The 18,731-nt window shown below is 55.8% G+C and overlaps 1 protein-coding gene across 2 annotated transcripts in view; it reads right to left on the bottom strand.

Moving 5' to 3' along the window:
* The window catches only part of SIN3A (SIN3 transcription regulator family member A), a 30,285-nt gene extending 12,129 nt beyond the window's left edge, over positions 1–18,156 (bottom strand). The window contains exons 1-11 of one of the 2 annotated variants that reach the window (XM_080607742.1): positions 18,028–18,156; positions 11,583–11,803; positions 10,059–10,235; positions 8,789–8,895; positions 8,013–8,295; positions 5,865–6,116; positions 5,375–5,527; positions 4,888–5,046; positions 3,875–3,964; positions 2,431–2,549; positions 533–743 (exon numbers count right to left, since the gene is read on the bottom strand). In XM_080607742.1, the coding sequence (XP_080463868.1) occupies positions 533–743; positions 2,431–2,549; positions 3,875–3,964; positions 4,888–5,046; positions 5,375–5,527; positions 5,865–6,116; positions 8,013–8,295; positions 8,789–8,895; positions 10,059–10,235; positions 11,583–11,771 (1,740 nt within the window). In that variant the 5' untranslated portion in view covers positions 11,772–11,803; positions 18,028–18,156. Of the gene's footprint in view, positions 1–532; positions 744–2,430; positions 2,550–3,874; positions 3,965–4,887; positions 5,047–5,374; positions 5,528–5,864; positions 6,117–8,012; positions 8,296–8,788; positions 8,896–10,058; positions 10,236–11,582; positions 11,804–17,182; positions 17,351–18,027 lie in introns of those variants that run through there. The other variant, XM_080607741.1, reaches the window with a different exon arrangement.
* Positions 18,157–18,731: the final 575 nt, after the last annotated feature.

The raw sequence follows: 18,731 nt of genomic DNA, 5'->3' as shown, positions 1-18,731 counted from the left end.
AACATTGTACACATCTAATGCCCCTGTATTTTATTTCAGTATTTAAACCCCACAAACATTTTTTTTTCCAGCTGCTCCCCAGTGCTTCGTGCAACTCTGTCACAAGCACAGCTGAAGAAGAGCAGAGGGCATCAGAGCCACGTGGGCATCGCAGCTCCCTGCCAGCTGCGGGCACAGCCCATTCCTAGACTGAAGCCTCACCTTGTGAAATCGCTTCTGGATACAATCCACACGTTTGCAAGAAAGCAGAGTGCTCCCTCGCCACCAGGAGCACCTCAGGGTGCACTCACTTCGGGCCCCAACACGTTTTGCAGAGAGCCCGAGCCAGGACGGTGTGCCCGAGCACGTGCGAGAGGCAGCCAGCACGATGCACGGATGTGCCCTGAAATCCCCCAAACCCTCCCAAGTGCCAGGACACAAAGCAAATTCCCCCCATCCTGACCTTCAGCTCCCCTCAGCCTCTCTCCATCCCTCCGAGGAGGCCGGGAATAGCCTTCCTCTGCCCCGTGTTCCCTGTCTGAGCACACCTTACCTCTTTACACAGCGGCGTCCGCCCCGTGCACTTGGGTTGCTGGTAGCTCTTGGGCAAGGCGCGGTAGCTGGAGCCCAGTCTTTTGCAGGAGGCATAGTCTATCTCCATGGCAATCCCCTCAGTGGCCCGTTCCTTCGGATACGTCTCCATGTGAACAGACTCTTTATACCCCAAAAAGTTTTTAAACCAAGTGAACAACTCTGGGAATTTCCTAAAAATAAAATGAATGAAGTGAAAAAGTAGCAGAGTAGAGATCAGGCAGCGCTGAGCTGTGATACTGAGGTTACAACACGGCGCCCAAGAAGCCCCTCTGATTTATCAGCCTGCTGCGAGAGGACCCTCTCCCTTCAATCTCACTCCCATGGGGCCTGACAAAATGGGAGCCGAGAACCTGTCTGCTGATCGGGTTGTGGACTGCACCTGGGCCAACCAAAATACCTCGGCAGCAAACCCAAGCCCAGGTCCCTAGGTGTCTGCCAGCGTTCCTAACCTTAAACAGAGCTTTACTTCCCAAGCTGGAAAGCAGCAAGAAAAAAAAAAAAGGTGTTTTCTGAACTTATTAGCCTAAAATAGTGCACCTGTTCAGCTCTGCTTATCTTGCACAGAGCTCCAGCAAAAGGAGAAGTTGAACCTGTTACTGAAGCTAATTGAATCACCGCTCATTTACTGCTTCTTCGTTACGTGACAGCTGCTAATGTCCGACTCTGGAAGAAGAGAACTGCATTACTCCATTCCCAGCGCAGACATTCATCCTTACAGCTGGGAGCACAGATGGTGGATGGGAGAAATGCAGATTTTTTTGGTTGGATACTTCACCTTTCCTAGCCAGAAGCAGCATCCCCCTGATACCTAATTCCAGGAGGAGTGCAAGCTCCTCGGGGCCGCTTCTTCGCGCAGCAGCCAGTGTAACGGGGTCCCAAACCCCATGTACATTGCTATTGCCTTCTCCCGCAGAACTGGGAGCTCAATTCACAGCAAAAAGGAGCATTTATCTTGCTGCCTGAAGTTGACGAGAGGATAATTATTACAGGGGTTTTAGGTGATTAATACAGACTTGTTCTGTGCAGCACGGGCACTTGCGGAAGTTATAATTTCTATTTAAACTGTAGTATTGATTATCAGTTTTGGCTTCAGGACAGAACTCAGCTGCCTTTTGCTTTTTTGTAATTTTAATGGGTTTGTATGAGCACTTCTTTTAGGGGGCATTTCCTATGTAATTAGACCGTCGATTTTTTTCTCGAGTGAAATAATCCATGATTCTAGAGCAAGACGCCGCAGCAGCACGCTGCTGTTCGCTCTTCTGAAAAAGGAAAAGACAAAAAGCAGGACCAGCTCTGCTCCTGAACACTGCTTGCCATTGCTGGAAATCTCCAAAAAACTCTCCCGCCTCTTCTCGGATGAGGAAGGGAAGAGGGAGCATGAAGTCAGAAGGAAAACCAAAGCAGGGCGCTTATTGTTCTGCTCCAATAAAGGAAAAGTCTGAAAATGTAAAGCATGCGGCACCTGCACAGAATGAACCATCGAGGGGCTTCCAGGAGCTACCAGCATCTTCCTGCCCCCCACAGCAGCGCATGCGGCACCTGCCAGTGGACATTCCCGGCACTCAGGCTGGGCTGGAGGAAACAGGAGACCTTGGCTGCACAGCAGCAACTCATGCAGTCGCCCCGTGGGCAGGCAATTTAAACCGTGGCAGGCTACACAGATAAAAGTCGAGCCAACCAACGGCGGAGGAAGTGGGCATTGTGGGGGGCTTCACCTTGGACAGCTCAAAAAACCGCTGCCTGGCTCCCCCTGTGCCACACGACCACAGAGGTCAGCATTTCTTTCCTGGCTCTGCAACAGGAACAGACTGATGGGATCGAACTTCTCCTCTCAAGGAAGAAGCAGGCTCCACTTACCCCAGAAAGGGAGACACGAGCTGCACAAGCTCTGCCCGGGAGATCACCTCCTGGTTGAAAATCACCAGGCAGCGGAGGAAGTTTTCGTATGCTTCTGTGCTGCGCAGAGCTTTGCGGACCTGGGGGAAAGAGAAGAGGAAAACTGGTTGCTCTCAAGGTGAGATCGAGTTGTCTAGCACTGTCCGGGAGACCTGGATTCAACGCTGTGCTGTCCACCTATGCATGGGGATTGCACACACGACGAGAATGCAAAACTCTTGGGAGGGAGCTTGCCTAGCTCCATGGAGCCAGAGGAGCAAAGCAAGCCGTCTCCTTGCTGGGTACGCCTTGCAACACCAGCACCCTACACGCAGGAGCATTACCTTGAAGAAGGGAGTTGTAAGCAAAGAATGAAACCCCAACAGCTGGATCATCGCAGGTTATCACAGCTAAGCCAGGTTCTGTAACCCTTAGCTCCTCAGCTTGAGAAAACCCAGCGATTAATTCCGACACTATTACCTTTCCCACGAGAACAGTTAGCATCCACGCATCAAACAGATCTATCATCATTAAGGGATTCGTCATTACAGCTACAACTCTACAGCAGGGATTTCTGCATTTACTCATGTTAACACCTACACATCCTCCGAGCAATAGTGGCTCCCAGTCACCGTTAGCTGGTCTACAGCGTGCTGCAAAACGTAGCACGCCATCAGGGAGCAAGCAAGGCTTTCATCGACACATGAAAATTACTCAAAAGGCTTGTTTGCTTTCACTACACGCTCCCTTCTGAGCCATAAAGAAACGTATGGACATCTTAGGGAAAACACCAAGGTACCACTTGGAAACATCCCACACATTCTTCTTCTGTCGTGCGTGGTAAACCAGCAACAGGTAACAACGGTGCAATGCATTAGATGCATCTCTCAGGGGAAAAAAAAGGGGGAAAAACGTAACGTTGACATGAATCAGCTGCATTGTAAACTGAGCTCCCACCCTGCAGGCATCTGGCTGCGGAGGGGCACGGCAAACAGTGCTACCAGAGCAGGATACACAAGGCACATCATCGGCTGTGTGGGGATTTCAGAAAGGTGAAAACATTTTATAAGGTGCGTTACAGAAAGGATTCACATCCCTGCAAATTTCCAGGAGCACTGGCAGGTGTAGCCCCCAGCCAGGCCTTCCTCCCAAAGAGCATCAGCAGGTGAAGAGCTAGAGAATGACCTTTGGGGAAAAAGACTGTGATATTTGGGTAGGGAATCAGGATGGTTTGGGTTGGAAGGGACCTTAAAGATCACCTAATTCCAGCCCCCCTGCAGGTCTGACTTAGCTCAGGTCATCCGAGGTCAAGCTGACCGATGTTATTGTGGTGTGTAGATCACAAACTTCACTGTGATAAAACTCAGGATGTATACACACAAGGAATGTAAATCAGTGACACGAGATTGCTTCCTCCGAATCTCACCTTCTCAAAGAACAGAGATTCTGTCCCCACGCCATGCTTGCTGGCTTCTGCCAAAGACTGGTCTTTTAAACCAAGCAGCTTCGGCTTCTTCTGTTAAAAAAAAAAAAAAAAAAGGAAAAAAAAGGAAAAAAAAAGGAAAAAAAAAAGCTGTTCAGTACAGGAAATTGCCATATTTTGACCATGCATCACACAAGGAGTTTCAGCCTCCTGAGTATGCCGCTTGCTCACAAATAAAAAAGATGGCTTTTCCAGAAGAAAACTTGTCTGCAAGTGAGCCCATACACAAATATATTAATCTTTAATCAGGATCATACAATTCCCAGTATTTTTAATACGAGGTTGCATCCTTTTCTCTAATGGGCTGCTATAACCAGTGATTGCTTCAATTTTCTAACTAGTTTGCAGAATTACCAAAACAGACCTGTCTGGTCTCGGTTTAGGGTTTTTTAAACCATTACTCGTTCAGTTCTTGTTATACCTCCCTAAAATCAATGTATTTCTCTTGCATTCCACTGCAAGATCCTTTGTTTTCTCCATTGCGGCACCACACTCCACATCCTCAGAAAGGCTGAAAGCTGCCTCCAAAACACGTTCTATTTTGCTGCATTTTATTTGAAGAAGAGGAGAAAGGCTGGAAGGGGAAGTAAACCACTAGATTTAAATGATACAGCTACACCGGCTAATGCTTTTCTTCACCAAGCAAGATCCACCACCTTCAAATAAAGCATTGTCCCTAATGCAGAGCCACGAAACCACCCCGCCATCAGACCGTTCCTCTTACACTGCAAAGCCCTGCTCTCTCAAAATGCGAGTAACCTGAAAAGGGCAAACTCAGCTATGAAAATAATCACTCACCTCCGTGTTACAAGGTTTATTATAAGACAAACAAACATGATTCTGCTCTAAGTTCTGCTCTGACGAAGCTCCAGGCACACCTCTGTCCTTCCCTCAGCTGATCTTCCCAGCCGCTTTAGGACCAGCATCACAAATTCACAAAGAGCATGTGCTATTACCTTCACCGGAGGGGTTGTTCCAGTTCCTGAGTGCCGTCGGATCTGACAGCCGTTCTGGTTGGGTCTTTGCTGCTTGTTGTTGAGCTGGGGCTTCTTAACGGTGCCACCGTGATCGTTTCTCACCGATTCCACTTTCTCTGCAGTTGTCTTACTTAACAGCTTAGTTAGAAAGAAAACCCACGAGAGAATTAGAGCTGAGTTCCACCTAACTAGGCAAAAAAAGTACGCCTGCTCCTCCTAGCTCTAGATGACCCACGTATTTTACTGCAGTTACGGCAGTCTTGGGACAACTCTTTTAGGCAAAGGAATTGCATTTATTGACCGAAAACACACAGTCAATCACCCTGACCCCACTCCCACGACTCAGTAAAAGACCCCTCCAAAAAAACTTCCTAGAAACAAACAAGGAAAGCACGTTTTTCTGAACACTGGCTATACGAATAAAGTTTTCCACTAGGTCTTCCAGCTCGTCCCCGGGCAGACTCACCACAGAGCTGTTGGCATCAGGCAGGAACTGCCCGAACTCTGAGAGCAGATCCTCCTGGTTTTTGAAGAGGCGAGCCACCTGCGCGTACACCTCCTGCTCCGTCAGAGCAGGCGTGTAGTTGCCTCCTGCCTCCTTGGCGTTCCGCTGCTCCTTCTGTCGGAGGAAAGAGAAGTGTCAGAGGGAAGGACATCTCAACTATGTAAGTAGCAAAGAGAAGAAGCCCTCAGCGATGCAAAGAATGAAACAGCAAGGGTCTCAGCTCCTTAAGCAAAGAATTGTATTAAATGCTGGGCCACGGACTAGCAGGACACCGATGAAGGATGTCATTTCTTTCCTTTTAACATAATCTGAACTCATTTAGCTTGGAAAAATTCCTTAAGATCAAGTCCAGCAGAAGACCACAATGCACATCCCAGGCAGAGTCGGCTCCCCACAGCAAAGAAAGAGAAATAACCTTCCTTATACTCCAACAGGCATCGCCAAAACTCACCTGGTAGGTGTGGAGGATCTCCAGGAAGGCTTTGTAGATGTCTGGCTGTCCCTGGAACCGATTCTTGATCTTGTTGACATAGTTGATGGCGTGATTAAACTCAACAGGCTGATTGTTCTGCAGGGATGGTGTGGTTCCCAGAGAGATTGTCACAGGTGTATGAGGTTGGACCGGCGGCGAGCGTGGCGATGCGTATGGTGGAATCGGGGGAGTCTGCTGGCTGGCAGGGGTATGTGCCTGCAGTTGGGATGGCTAAGAGGAAAAGGAGCCATTTCAGACAGGAGCAGATTCTTCACACTTTGAATAAAGGAACTTTTCTTCCATTTATGTGCCATATCCCGGGGAAGCAGCTAGCATATAAGCGTACCTGATGCCAACAGGGATTCTGAGCCACAGCATCACGGAAGACAGCAGCGGTACAGAATTCCCTGCTACTACATCCAGTCAAACAGTCTCTACCCATATACTGGCCCTGGAGGACTTTTGCTGCACTTCCTTTAAAGATTGTTTTTGAGTTTGCCTCACCGCAAACACCTAGGTACGGCTCGCTGCAGCACTACAAGTTATTTCACCTCTGGTTAAGAATGCTGAGATCTATAAAGTAAGGCGACAGCAAGGGAAAACTGCATTTTTTCCACTATTGACACAAAGAGCACACAGGTCAGACTCTCAGAGTAATCGCCTTGCATATCCCAACCGACACCTAACCGCCCTGTTTACCTACAACGGTACCTGCCTGCTAAGGAAACCTCATCGAGATCCAACACCTCCCTCAGGTTCATTTTAAGGTTCCACCAACATCAGCTCAACATTTTCTAGGATAACGACCCAGGGAGAAAACCACGGAGCCCACAGCGATGAGAGACTGCTAGCTCTCACTGAGCCCAGGTGTTACCTGCATGCTTTGGAGAAAGGCCTTGAAAGCTGGCTCAGGTAAGCTAATTCTGCCATGTCTCGGCTTTTACGTTGTCAGCTTTGCAAGTCTTTCGGCATGTTTTTGCTGGCCATTTCTAAACAGGAGGTTGCAAGTCCCACCGATGTTCGCCTAGAGATTATCTTCTTGCCATACTGTAAATCCTGCTGCTTGCTAACTACATATTCCTTCCCCCACACTCCCCATCCCTTCTCTTCTCTTTTCCAGCCATTCGTTAGCTGATTGTACAGTTTAGAGATCAACCACTGAAACTTTGGGGATTCTTTCCCTCCCTAAGGCACTCAAATCTTTGCACATTTTGAGGCTGAAATAGGAGATTTTATCTAGACTAAGCTCCTTCGATGCCTCTTACATTATTCTATTTTGTTTTCAGTCACATAAAATACATCTGTTGGACAGCAGCATCTGGAATGCATCTACAGCGCAGCGTCAAATTCCCTTTGTTATTGAAAGGTCTCAGTTTCAGGCACATAAACCGATAATTAAAGACAACATCATGGTCATCTTGCCTGAACCCTTGCACTTCAGCTTTGCCAACAAATCCTGCACCCATACAAACGATGGCTGAGCTAGAATGCCCTTTCTGTTTGTTTTTGTTTTACAACAGATGTCCAGTCTGAAAACAAGACTTCACGCAATGCAGAATCTACCGCATCGCTCAGCAAGCTCTCCTAAAAACTTTATTACCCCCAACATTTGAAACCACACACAAGCTTTCACACCAAGAGCAACGTCATTATCACGGCCTCGGCTTTACGAGGGATTTCTTGGGATTTCAGTTATTCTGAGACAATATACACAAAAGCAGGCAGTTCACCACGTGCCCAGAGCTTTAATTAAGAAGCCCCTCCTGCAAACTCAACTGCATTCTTGGGGCCTTCTTCCCAGGGCTGCCGGATCACTCCTTAGGTACTGCCCATGCATTTTACCAGATGTTCTGAGCAACTCTGCGTTCCCATTGAAAGTCACGAGGCTTTTCCAAACCTTCAAGCTGGCTTATCTGCATTATTGCCATATCAGCTAGTACACATCTCAAAGTTTGAACAGGTGAAGCTAATCCACCAACAGAAGGACAGCACGAGCAGGGCTCAGGAATACTAGGAAAAAGCAGCGTAACATCTCCTTTTCCGTTCCCCAGCTCCACACCAGTGTCAGCTGGAGGCAGCAGGTTCCCCACACGTGAACACAGGCCATATGAAGTCTCTCTCTCTCACCTTACTGATTTTGGCAGGCGGTGGCTGCGGCGCGGGCTGTGCTGGTGTTGGGGTTGATTGCGCTGAAGGCTGTGACTGATGCTGCGGCTGGGGCTGCGGCTGGGGCTGCAAGCCGTGAGTGGGGATCTGGTGAACCTGCCCTGGTGTCGTCACGTTCACCATATCATTCGTCTGCACCTCGATCTTGTAACCGGGCGGCAAGAAGGTGTTGAAGCCCATGATCAAGTCTGGGTGGCCCTTGAAGAGCTGTGATACACGGCTGATCACTCCCGGAGTGTCAATGCTGAAAAAGGAGTGAGAACAAAATGTCACAATCCCCTAATTCCCTTTCGGCGGTAAACCAAACCCTCTGCATGATAATTCTCCATTAGAATTTCTATCTTATCATCTCTAAGCTATGCAACAAAGCAAATCTCATTCCTATAAATGTATTACCGAGCTTAAGAATGACATAAGAATTGTTTTATTAGCCCAGACAGCATTTTGTATGAATGAGGTCTAGTCCCAAGCCTGGCCATTACTAACGGGCAGACCACCAGGCGGCCAGATGAGTCAGCTACGAAGGTCAAACATGGGAACTGCCGCTCTAAGCCAAGATTTAGTACAAATGAAGAAATGAGTCTCACTTTCAGAAGAGAAAGTACTCAACTGTTTTATACTATTAGGGAGATGTGTTACTCTGCAAATGAAAGGACGAGGTTAGCTCCTGCTGCGTGTTCCCGCGCCCACAAACACACTTTCCAACCTGGGCGGCAAAGCAGAATGCGGAGCGTTACCTTTGAGATTTGAATTCCTTCATAATATCCAAGAAGTCATTGTAGACCTGTGGCTGGGTACCAAACTGCAGCTTCACCTGGTCAAGGTAAGACAATGCATCCTCCACCTGGAGATAGAAGACAGGTTACATTAGCGGAGATTTTATTTCACCTCCGTTGTTCTGGAAAACACGTACTTGAAGATACAGCTGTCAACCCTGAGCCTGGGCAGGGAATTAAGGGGCAAAAGACCACCAGCCTGGCTGGTGTATTACCAGCCCCATTTGAACAGGAGATGCTCACTCCCTGTTCCCAGCACACAAGACAAAACTGTACCAAAAAGAAAGGAGAAAAAGAAAAAAAAAAAAAAAAAAAAAAAGAAACAAAGATCATCAGAATTAGTCAGAAAAAACATACTCCAAATTTACCATCTCACCCTAACTGAAGTAACTGCTAGGATAAACAGAACTAGACTGAGTATTTTTCCTGCATTCAGATGTGGAAATTATTATGGAAGCCTAAGAATAAGCAGAAAGTCGAAATGACATACTCAGCGTAGTAGATGTCTGCCAGGTACACGCTTGTACTTTTTCCAGACATTTCAGTTCGACACAGAAGGATTTTGAAAATGGCAACTGTGGGCGGTAAATTGTTTTACACCTCCAACAGCAAGAAGTTTATGAAGCGTTCATGTACCAACATCCAATTTTCAGACACAGCCCCAGCCTGAAGTGAGAGCCCTGGGCACCCAGCAGCTCCAGCAGCCAGGCCACGCGCTCATCAGCTGCAGGAGCTACGCACAGACCCTCCCTTCAGTCTGAAATTAAATACTGCAAGGGAAGAAAGGCCGTCACGTACGGTCCCGCTCTCGCCTCAGCGGAGGATCTGCCGTCAGTTTCACTGGGAGGGAGAACCCCAGGTTATAAAACCTCTTTCAGAGGTCTCTAGGAACAAAGCCTCCTGTTCAGGGAAAGGAAAGGGCTTCTGGCCCAACAAAGCGGCGGTTTCCAGCAAACCTGGAAGAGGCTACTTGGAAGAGATGAAGAAATAGGCATCACTTCATACACGTGCCTATTGCTAGAGCTGAATCAAATGGAACTACTTAAATGGGTTATTTCTGGTGGAGCTTTCTCCATTTTTCGAGGATTTTACAGCACGTAATCCACCACCAGAGCCTTCCTTCCTTCCCTATTACTCCCACAGGAGCCACACGGTCAGAAAAGCGCCGAACAAACATTTTGGCAACGTCACCCACGTCTTCTCCTAACAGAGGAGCAACGCTCGGCCTCACCTTGAGCCTCTGGAACTGCTGCTGCCCCTGCACGGGCACGGCTGGCGGCGTCGGGTGAGTGTGGCTTTGCACCACCTGGCTGCCGTGCGGCTGCACCGGCGTGCTGTGGTGGTGCCCGCTGTGCACCGCCGCGATGGCCGGCCCGTGGCTGCCCGAGCTCTGCGGCACGGCCGACACCTGGGGAGACAAAAATTACGTCAGGGGAAGCACCGCCATCAGTCTTCCCAGGCGGAGATGGAAAAGTTGAGTTTAACTCCGTGCCACAGACGTGTTAGCCGCATCTTACCAGCCTGGAACGCTCCCTGCTTGTCTCGTGGCTAGCACTAACGTAAGAAAACTGCAAAAGGAGTGGGAAATGGGGTTTTCAGACAGTCAAGGTTCTGTCTTTTCCCTAAAAAAAGAATTGCCGTCACACACAGGGATTGGAATGAACAAATCTCTAAGAGCTGCCACGCTCCTGCCGTTCGGTTTGGGCGCTGGGAGGCAAGCTGAGGCTCTCTGGTCCCAGCAAACTCGGGGCAGTTTCAGGCCTCCTTTGAACATGAAACCAGAATTTCGAGAAAACACTAAAAAACCCTTTAAAGTAATAAAAAAGAGCAAATACTGTTCGTTTTGCACAAACAGACTTTGTTTTCTATACAAGCATCTTTCGGATGGGCTGTACTTTTTTGTTTTAACCCTTCTCATTAAAGGGTTTGCTTGCTGGTCCATTCAAGTCCCATTTATAAGGACTGCCAGCAACAAACTCATCCTCTCTCCAGGCCCTGCAAGCATCTGCCTGCAGGCTCTTCAGCTTTGCGGCTGCTACTTTCTGCACAAATATCCCCTCTGCAGTAATAAGGAAGAAACTATGCGTAAAATTAGGCACTAGGCAGGGAGCACGGCCAACCAGCAGCATGAGCATGGAAGATGCAACGTGCCAAAACGAGCCAGAGATGAGCAAGTCTACCCCAGTCTGTCACTGAGAGGCACCTCCAGTGCATCCTTGAAGGATTTTCTCTTCCAGACGATATTCCCTTGCTAAGGGGGCAGCAGACAGCTTCTCAGAGGGAAGGGAGCCACCTGATGATCCCAGGTTTTCTTTAACAGGTCAATTTTCCTGAAAATCTGCGATCTAAACGGCTGCCTGTTAGGGTTAAGATCATCCAAGACATCAGAAGCCTGGGACAGAGCAACAAGAGGTTTGTTAAGAACAAACCATCTCCTTGCAAATGAAAAATGGAGCAAAAGTCCGGCGCAGACTTGCCTCTAGGATTCAGAGATCATGATCTGAATCACTGAAGAACAGTGTTCAAAAAAAGCCAAATCCCACCACATTTCAGGTTCGGAGCCACCTGAACAACCAAGCTGACGGTCTTAAAGTCTTAAATTTAAGTTAGAGCTTAAGACGAGAGCTTTGAGAAGCATATCGGTCCTTCTCTAGGAAGCGGCGACTAAACCAGAACCTTGTCTCAAACCCGGAATTCTGCCGTGCGGTCCGAGAAGCAGGCTGCCGAGACGCAGCTGAGCGCCGGGCACACGCACCTGGTAGCTGGGGGTTACCGAGTACTGGATCCCCGTGGCAGACTGCATGGTCTCCGAAACCGCCTCATACACCGGCGGGGCCGGGGCGAGCACGCGGTGCTGGTGCTGGAAAGCCTCGGTGCTGCTGGTGATACGTCTCTGCTGCGACGCATACACGGGTGACTCCTGCTCATCCAATCGCCGCTTCATTCTGAACTCATGCTCGGGAAGCGCTACAAAACCTGGGGAAAGCAGAGTAATTAGCAAAGGGCATCGATTAATCACGCCCTGCCAGCGCCGGGAACGTCAAGTTCACCAAGAGCAGGAGAAGTTTGGGTCTGGTCGTTTATGGCGCTGAGATCTCAGGACAGGAAAATGGAATTAAGATTTATCTTCCTGCACCGAGCGCGCAATTACGTTTATCACAAAAACACAGCCTTCCTGACAGAAATGCAGCGCCGCTTTCACGTTAACAACTTCTGGCTCACTTAAAGGACGTGGCTGGGTGAGAGTCAGGTGTGAGAGATGCTATAAAACCACGGGAAGAAGGGAAAAGGAGGAGGTGAAACGCAGGAAGCCTGCTAAGGCTTTGAAACCACTTCCAGAGCCCCAGCGCCAAGCGTTTGCTGCTGGACACGCACACGAGAGGCGCGCAGCCCCCCCGAAGCCTGCCGTCCCTCCGACAGGGGGGCTTGGGATCCCGCGGGCCACGCAGCCCAGACACGAGGCGCACAAAGCGGAGCCGTGCCGGCACACAACAGCTCGAGTGAGATCCGCCCTCTTCGGTCTCTAATCCCGTGGGACTCCCCCGAGGCCCCCCTCCGGCCCCGGCAGTCGCAGCGCAGTTACCCCCAGGCCGCTGTCACGGACAGGATGGACTTCCCCGAGCCAGGGTGAGTCTCCCCTGCCTAAATCCATCGCTAACCAAAGGCACCGAGGCACCAGGGGAGGGGTTATGCCAAAAATATACACGGCATCTAGCAATGCAGAGGTTCGCGATGGATACACGTGCTGGAGAAGGCAGGCTCTGCGCAGTAAAGCCCTTCCTCCCCTTTGAGTCCCTCTCCCCTCCTCGCTAGGCTCTTCTTCCACTCGGAGGGGTAGGACAAGAAGGCAGATTGCTTCACTGCTTTTTCAGGTTGCTCTGCAAGTTCAGCCTCTCGGAATACAGCCCTGCACCCGGTCCCCAGAGCTCGGGGGGCAGACGAGTGCCTGCAGAGGCAGAGGACTGCTGTCCTGCTGTGAAACTAACTGGCTCCTACCCACCAGCCTCCAAAACACCCCCATACCTGACCTCCAGCACAAAGCCAGGCTGCAGAGAGCACGCTCCCGCCGCGTATTTTGGTAACTTAGGCTTTTTTCTGAGCTGGCCTCCACAGACAAGTTACCAGCCAGGCAGGTCCACTCGGAGCTGCTCTCCTCGCACAGCCTGCGCTCGGACTGGGAAAAGCCTCAGGGTGGTGTGATAACCAGGCTGGGAGCGAGCCGAGCACGGCTGGCCCCGCACGCAGCACCGCAGCACCGTCCTGCTGGCGGGGCGAGCCAGGATTCTGCATGACAATGCCCGACTGCAGGAGTAAAGTCGGGGCGAGGTTCGGCGGCACCTGCTTGTAACCCATTTGTAACGCGCTCACCGGGAGGATCGGCTCCGGAATTAGCGCGGTTCCCCCGGCCGGTCCTTCCGGCTGCGTTCCTCCTGCAAACACAGCACCTTTCCTCCCGCACGGCGGCCCCGAAGCACGACCAGAGGCACGTGGGCTTTGCCGAGAAGAAGCGGAGCAGCTCCACAGGCCGCGACAAGGCGCGCGTGTGCGTGCAGACACCCCCCCGAAATAAAGCCGTCCTCCGCGGCGTCCCCCCCTCGCGTCTCACTTCCACGTCTCGGCGCCCCGCAGGGACCCAGCGACCTTTCGGCTGAGCTGAGCCGCCCAGAGGCCGCGTGAGGACAGGGAGGGCGGGCGGACGCACGCACCCCCCGCGAGTTCCGAGGCTTAGGACGCCACCTGAGGCTGGAAAAGAAAAGCTTTTTCTCCGGAGCCAGCGAACACGAGGCCCGTGGCCACGGGACCCGGGCGACTCGGCGCACCAGCAACTAGCCAAGCGAAGGAAAACCTCATCCGCTGCACCCGGGTCAGGATAACCCAACGCGTGCTGCGAGTCTTCCTGGGCTTTGCGTGGCAGGGGAGCCACCGGTGAGCCCTTCTAGCTCACGGCTTGCTGAACTCCTGCTCCGGGGCTGCACCCCGTCTGCCAGCGCGGCTCACAGCAGCCCATCATTTAAAGGTTCCCCATTCACAGCGTTTTAACCCTAGCAGAGGTACCTCAAACCTCTGCCTTCTCTAGACCGGGGGTGCCAACCGGGCACCCACAGCGCTGCAATGCTACGGAGAGGGAAAAGCACCAAAAGGGCGCAAAGCACCAACACAAACCTGCCTCTGACCACGGCATGAGCCCGGCAGCGCCCGGGTGATGCCCTGAAACGTGCCCGAGGCACGAGGGTCGTGCTCTGAGAAGCTACCTGGTGGCTGGAGCACAGACCCGCATCGGGGGCTGCACGGGGGACTTGGGGCAGCAAGCGGTCTGCACCTCGCAGGAGGAAACGCGGGGTCACACGCTCCAAAAACGGGTCGTTTTTGTTACTGAGGTCCTGCTCGTCTGGGTCCTGCATCTCCCAGGGAGCTCCCCCAGGAGAGGAGCGGCCAGATGTGTGCCGCGGCCAGTCCTACCCCTTCTACAGCGCGCTCCGCAGCTGAGAGAGAGAGAAACAGTGACTGTCACTGACCCAGCCGCGGCCCAGCGGATGCAGAAGGGTATCGTGAGGATAAATAGACAACTGCAGAGCTCTTCAGGACGTGCAAGGAGGCAGACGTGAGGTTACAGAGCACCGCGTTACTTCACGCCGTCTCCGCGGGAGCGCACCGCGCGCCTCGGCGGGCATCCGGCCCCCCGCGGACTTTGGCTCCAAGCTTTAGAAAGCCCCGACCCGAATTGCATCATCTGTAAAATCTTCGTTTGGGAAAAAAGGCGCAGAAAGGCAGCGGGGACTGCCCAGGGCTGAAAGCAAGCGGGCAACTTTCGGCGCTCTCCTACGCCCAAAGCAGCAGCGCGAGGCACCCCGGGGAGCTGAGCGACGGCCCCACAGACCCTTCAGGAAGTCCCCGGGGTGACCGCGTCCCCTCCTTCCCCAGCTCCCTGCGGAGAGGAGAAGGAGCCGAGGCTGGGAAGCAGCACGTTTAGGGCTCAGGACGAGGTGCTCGGCACCACCTCTGAGGCACTCGCACGGGGCCCCGCCGCTCGCTCTCGGGCCTCAGCCTCCTCGCCTGCGAAATGGGCGCAGCCCCGCGGAGCGGGTGCGCAACGGGAGGGAGGTGTCCGGGGCAGAACGGGGCTGCGACACGTCGCCAGGAGCTCCGGGCACAGCCACGAGGCTCCGCGCCGAGCACAAAACCTACAAGTTCAGGAGCGTTTTGCCCCATCTCCCGCACCCGTTTCCCCAGGACAGTTGTACCTGGATGTTTCGTGGGGGCGAAACCCCAAAGGAGCTGGAATAAGGCACGCACCCCCTGCCCCCCAACACAGGGCAGCCGCAGGGGACAGGACCACGCCTGCTGTCCCGGCCTGAACACCCTAAAACCTTCCCGACGCCCATCCCAGGGACGCGGGGCTCCAGTTCCACGCACACCTCCTATTTAACCTTCCCCTGGTTTTTTTACCCCAAGCCAAGCGCGCGGCACCCAGCGGAGCCGCACCTTTGCGGGGCGGGGGGCACAGGGAGAGGATTTTGGGGTGGGCGACCGCAGCCCCGCGGGGAGGAGGAGAGCCCACAGCTCGGGCTCCCGTCCCCGGCAGCCTTTATGGGACGAGGGAATTTTCCAGGTGGCTTTGAAGGCATCGATCTAACGGCACGGCGCTTTAAAACTCCTGAAACGAGGTTAAAAACTGCCCAGGCAGTGCCGGCAGCCCGGCACAGCGGGTCCTGATCCCTCCCTGCTCAAAATCGTCGCTTACCGGGCAGTTTGGGGTCGTTTTAGTGGCCCAAACGTCCGCTTTTCTTTGGGGAAGGACGAGGGACGTCCCTTTTCCACAATTACACCCACTACATGTTATTTTCCCAACCTACAAAACCCCATTGCGAACCCGGGCCCCAAAAGCCCCCCTTGGGCTCAGCAGCCCCTTTTTCGACCTCTACCAACCCCACGGCCTTGGGAGACCCCAAAAAACGAGAAAGCGGGGTCAAAACCACAGCACGAGCCCGGCAAGCTTTGGGATAACGCCACGCAGCGATGCCCCGTAAGAACGAATGCCGGCTGGCTACTAAAAACGTTAAAAAACTGGTATTAAGAGCAGGGTTTTGGGGATTCCTACAAAGAGCTGCAGGAATGGGGACCGAATGCGGCAGCGGGGTCCCGGTGTGGGGCTGGGGGATCGGGGGATGTGGGGGGGACCCGTAAGGGGAGGGGGAGGATCCTGGGGGGGTTGGGGTGGGGTTTGTGGTTGGGAAGGATTTAGGGGGGAATACAGTGGGGGGCTTTAGGGGGGAGAGGTTGAGAGGGTATAGGGGAAGGGGTGGATTTAGGGGGGGCAGGTTGGTGGAGAGGGTTTAGGGAGGGGGGTTGTGGGGAAGGATTTGGGGGGGGGTTAGAGTGAAGGGTTGAAGAAGGGTGTCGGGGTGGGGGGGTTGGAGGGGGATTTTCAGGAGGAGAGTGGAAGGGGTTGGAGGAGAGGGGTTTAGGGAGGGGGGTCTTGGGGGGGATTTGGGGGGTTATGGTGGGGGGGTGTAGGAGAGGGGTCTCGGGGTGGGGGGGTTGGGGAAGGATTTGGGGGGGTGAGGTGGGAGGGTTTAGGGTGGGGGGTTAAGGAAAGGGGGCCTCGGGGAAGGGGTGAGGAGGGTAGGGGGGGATTTGGGGGATGGTTATGGGGGGCGTTAGGGTGGGGGGGGCCAGAGGAGGGTCTTGGGGTGAGGGGTTTTGGGGAAGGGGTGGGGAGGGTTCGAGGTGGGGGGGTTGTAGGAGGGGGCTTTAGGTTGGGGGGGTTCGGGAGAGGGGTTTGGAGAAGGGGGGTTTGGGGGGGCCATACGGGGAATGGGGGGGCAGGGAAGGGGTTTAGGGAGGGGATCTTTGGGGTGGGGGGGGTCGGAGGGGGGTGGAGGAGGGGTTGGGGGGAGGGTTTCGGGTTGGGACGGGGCCGGGGGGAGGGGTTTGCGGGGAGGGTTTTCGGGTGCGGGGGGGCTGCGGGGGCGGGGCTCGGGGGCGGGGGGCGGGGCTCGGGGGGGAGGGGCTGCTGGGGAGGGGGTTGGGGCTGGGGGGCTGGGGGCGGGGCGGGGCGGGGCTGGGTGCCGGGGGGGTTCCGGGGCGGCTGTTTGCGGGGGGGGGGCGGGGGGAGGGCTGCGGGAGGGGGGGGGGGGGGGCCCGCGTTTCGGGCGGGCGGCCCGGCGGGGGGCGGGCACCTCCCGGCTGGCCCAGCGGCCTCCGCACGCCCCGCCCGCCGCCGCCGCCGCCATGCCGCCGTGCCCCCCCCCCTCACCGCCCCCCCCCCCCGGGCAAACCCCGCCCCCTACGGATCCCCGCAGGGCCCGGCCCCCCCCCGGCCCCCCCAGCCCCCCCCTCCGCTCCCCGCCTCACCTCAAAGCGGGGCCCGGCGGGGGCGGGGGGCGGCCGGGGGGGGCCCTGAGCCGGCCGGGGGGCGGCCCCCCGCGGCGCTGCGGCGGCGGGGGGGGGAAGATGGAGGCAGCGCCTGGCGGCCGCGGAGCGCTGCCCGCTCCTCTGTTCCCCGGGAAATCCCGCCCCCCCCGCCCCGCGCGCGGGGAGGAGGGGTTAAGGGGAGGGAGGGGGGGAACGGCCCGCCGATAGGCGGAGCGCGCCGCCCGTCAAGGCGGCGGCCAATCGCCGCGCGCCGCCCGCCCCCTCCGCCCGCCCCTATTGGCCGCGCGGCCGCCAGGAAGGGGCTGCGGGGAGGGGGGGGAGGGGGGGAGCGAGAAGATGTCCGGCTAGGCCGCGCGCCACGCCCCCTCCCGCCCCCGCTGCCCGCCCATTGGCCCAGCCCGGGAGGCGCCGACCAATCGGCGCGGGAGCCCGGCGCGGGCGTCACGGCGCGAGGCCCCGCCCCCCGCTCCCCGCGCAGGCCCCGCCCCCCGCTCCCCGGGGAGCCCTTTTGTGGAATGTTTACATCGGCCGCCCCGCGCGCGCGCTCCCGCCCGCCGCGCGCACGTGCTGCCCCCCCCTCCCCACCGGGGCCGCGCGCGTGAAGGAAGGGGGGGGGGGGCGCAGCAGCCGGCCAATAGCAGCGCGGGGGGGGCGTGGCCGGCCTGCGGCGCGCGCTCCCGCCCCCTCCCCCCCCCACTCCGCTCGCGCGCGCGCAGCGGCCGTTGGCGGGGCGGGCGGGCCGCGCTCCCCCCTCCCCTCCCCGCGGCCCCCCCCCCTCCCCTCAGCCCAACGGCCGCTCCCGCGGGCCGCCGGCTGTTACGTACGCGGGGCGCGCGGGCGAGGCGTCCTCAGTGGGCGGGGGGAGCTCCCCCCGGCGCTGATTGGCCCCGCGCCGCCGCTCGTCACGGACGGGCCGCCCGCCGAGGGGCCGCCCACCAGGGGGCGGCCCGGCCGTGACGAGCGGCGGCGCGGGGAGAGGCCGGCGGGAGGGGGGCGTGGCCTGGGGTGGGCGTGGCCTGGGGTGGGCGTGGCCTGCGCCGAGGGGCGTGGCCTCCGCGCTCCCGGCTCCGCCCCCCCGCCGCGCCCGCAGGGCGGCCAGGTCAACCCGCGCGTTTCACGGGCTGCCCTTCCCGGCCCCGCGGCGGCCCGCTGAAGGCAGCGGGGGGGCGGGCGCGGAGCCCCCTCGCGCTCATCGCCCCCTCCACGAGCTCCCTGAGCTCGGGCCAAGCTCCTTCCTGCCCTCTCGTGCCCCCAAAGGCCCCCGCGGTGCGGTGAATCTTCGCCAAAACCCGCATTTCTGCAGCACAACGTGACGGGGACACACAGCGGAGCGGGGGAAACCCTCAGCGTGTGCTCCCGGCCCCACAGAGCACCCCCCGCAGCTCCAGCCCCTCCGTCTCGTGCTGCCATGGCCCGGCGAAGGCTTAACCCGCCCCAAACTCAGAGCCCAGAGCCCCCCGGGGCTGGTTTTGTCCCCAAAATAAAAGACTGGGGAAGGGAACCCTCTGAGGAGCCGTCAGAAAAGTTT

This window comes from Anser brachyrhynchus, assembly GCF_964034855.1.
Source record: "Anser brachyrhynchus genome assembly, chromosome: 11".
Classification (NCBI taxonomy): Eukaryota; Metazoa; Chordata; class Aves; order Anseriformes; family Anatidae; genus Anser; species Anser brachyrhynchus.
Note: the sequence above shows the minus strand (reverse complement) of the source record. Positions and strands in the feature narration are given on the sequence as shown.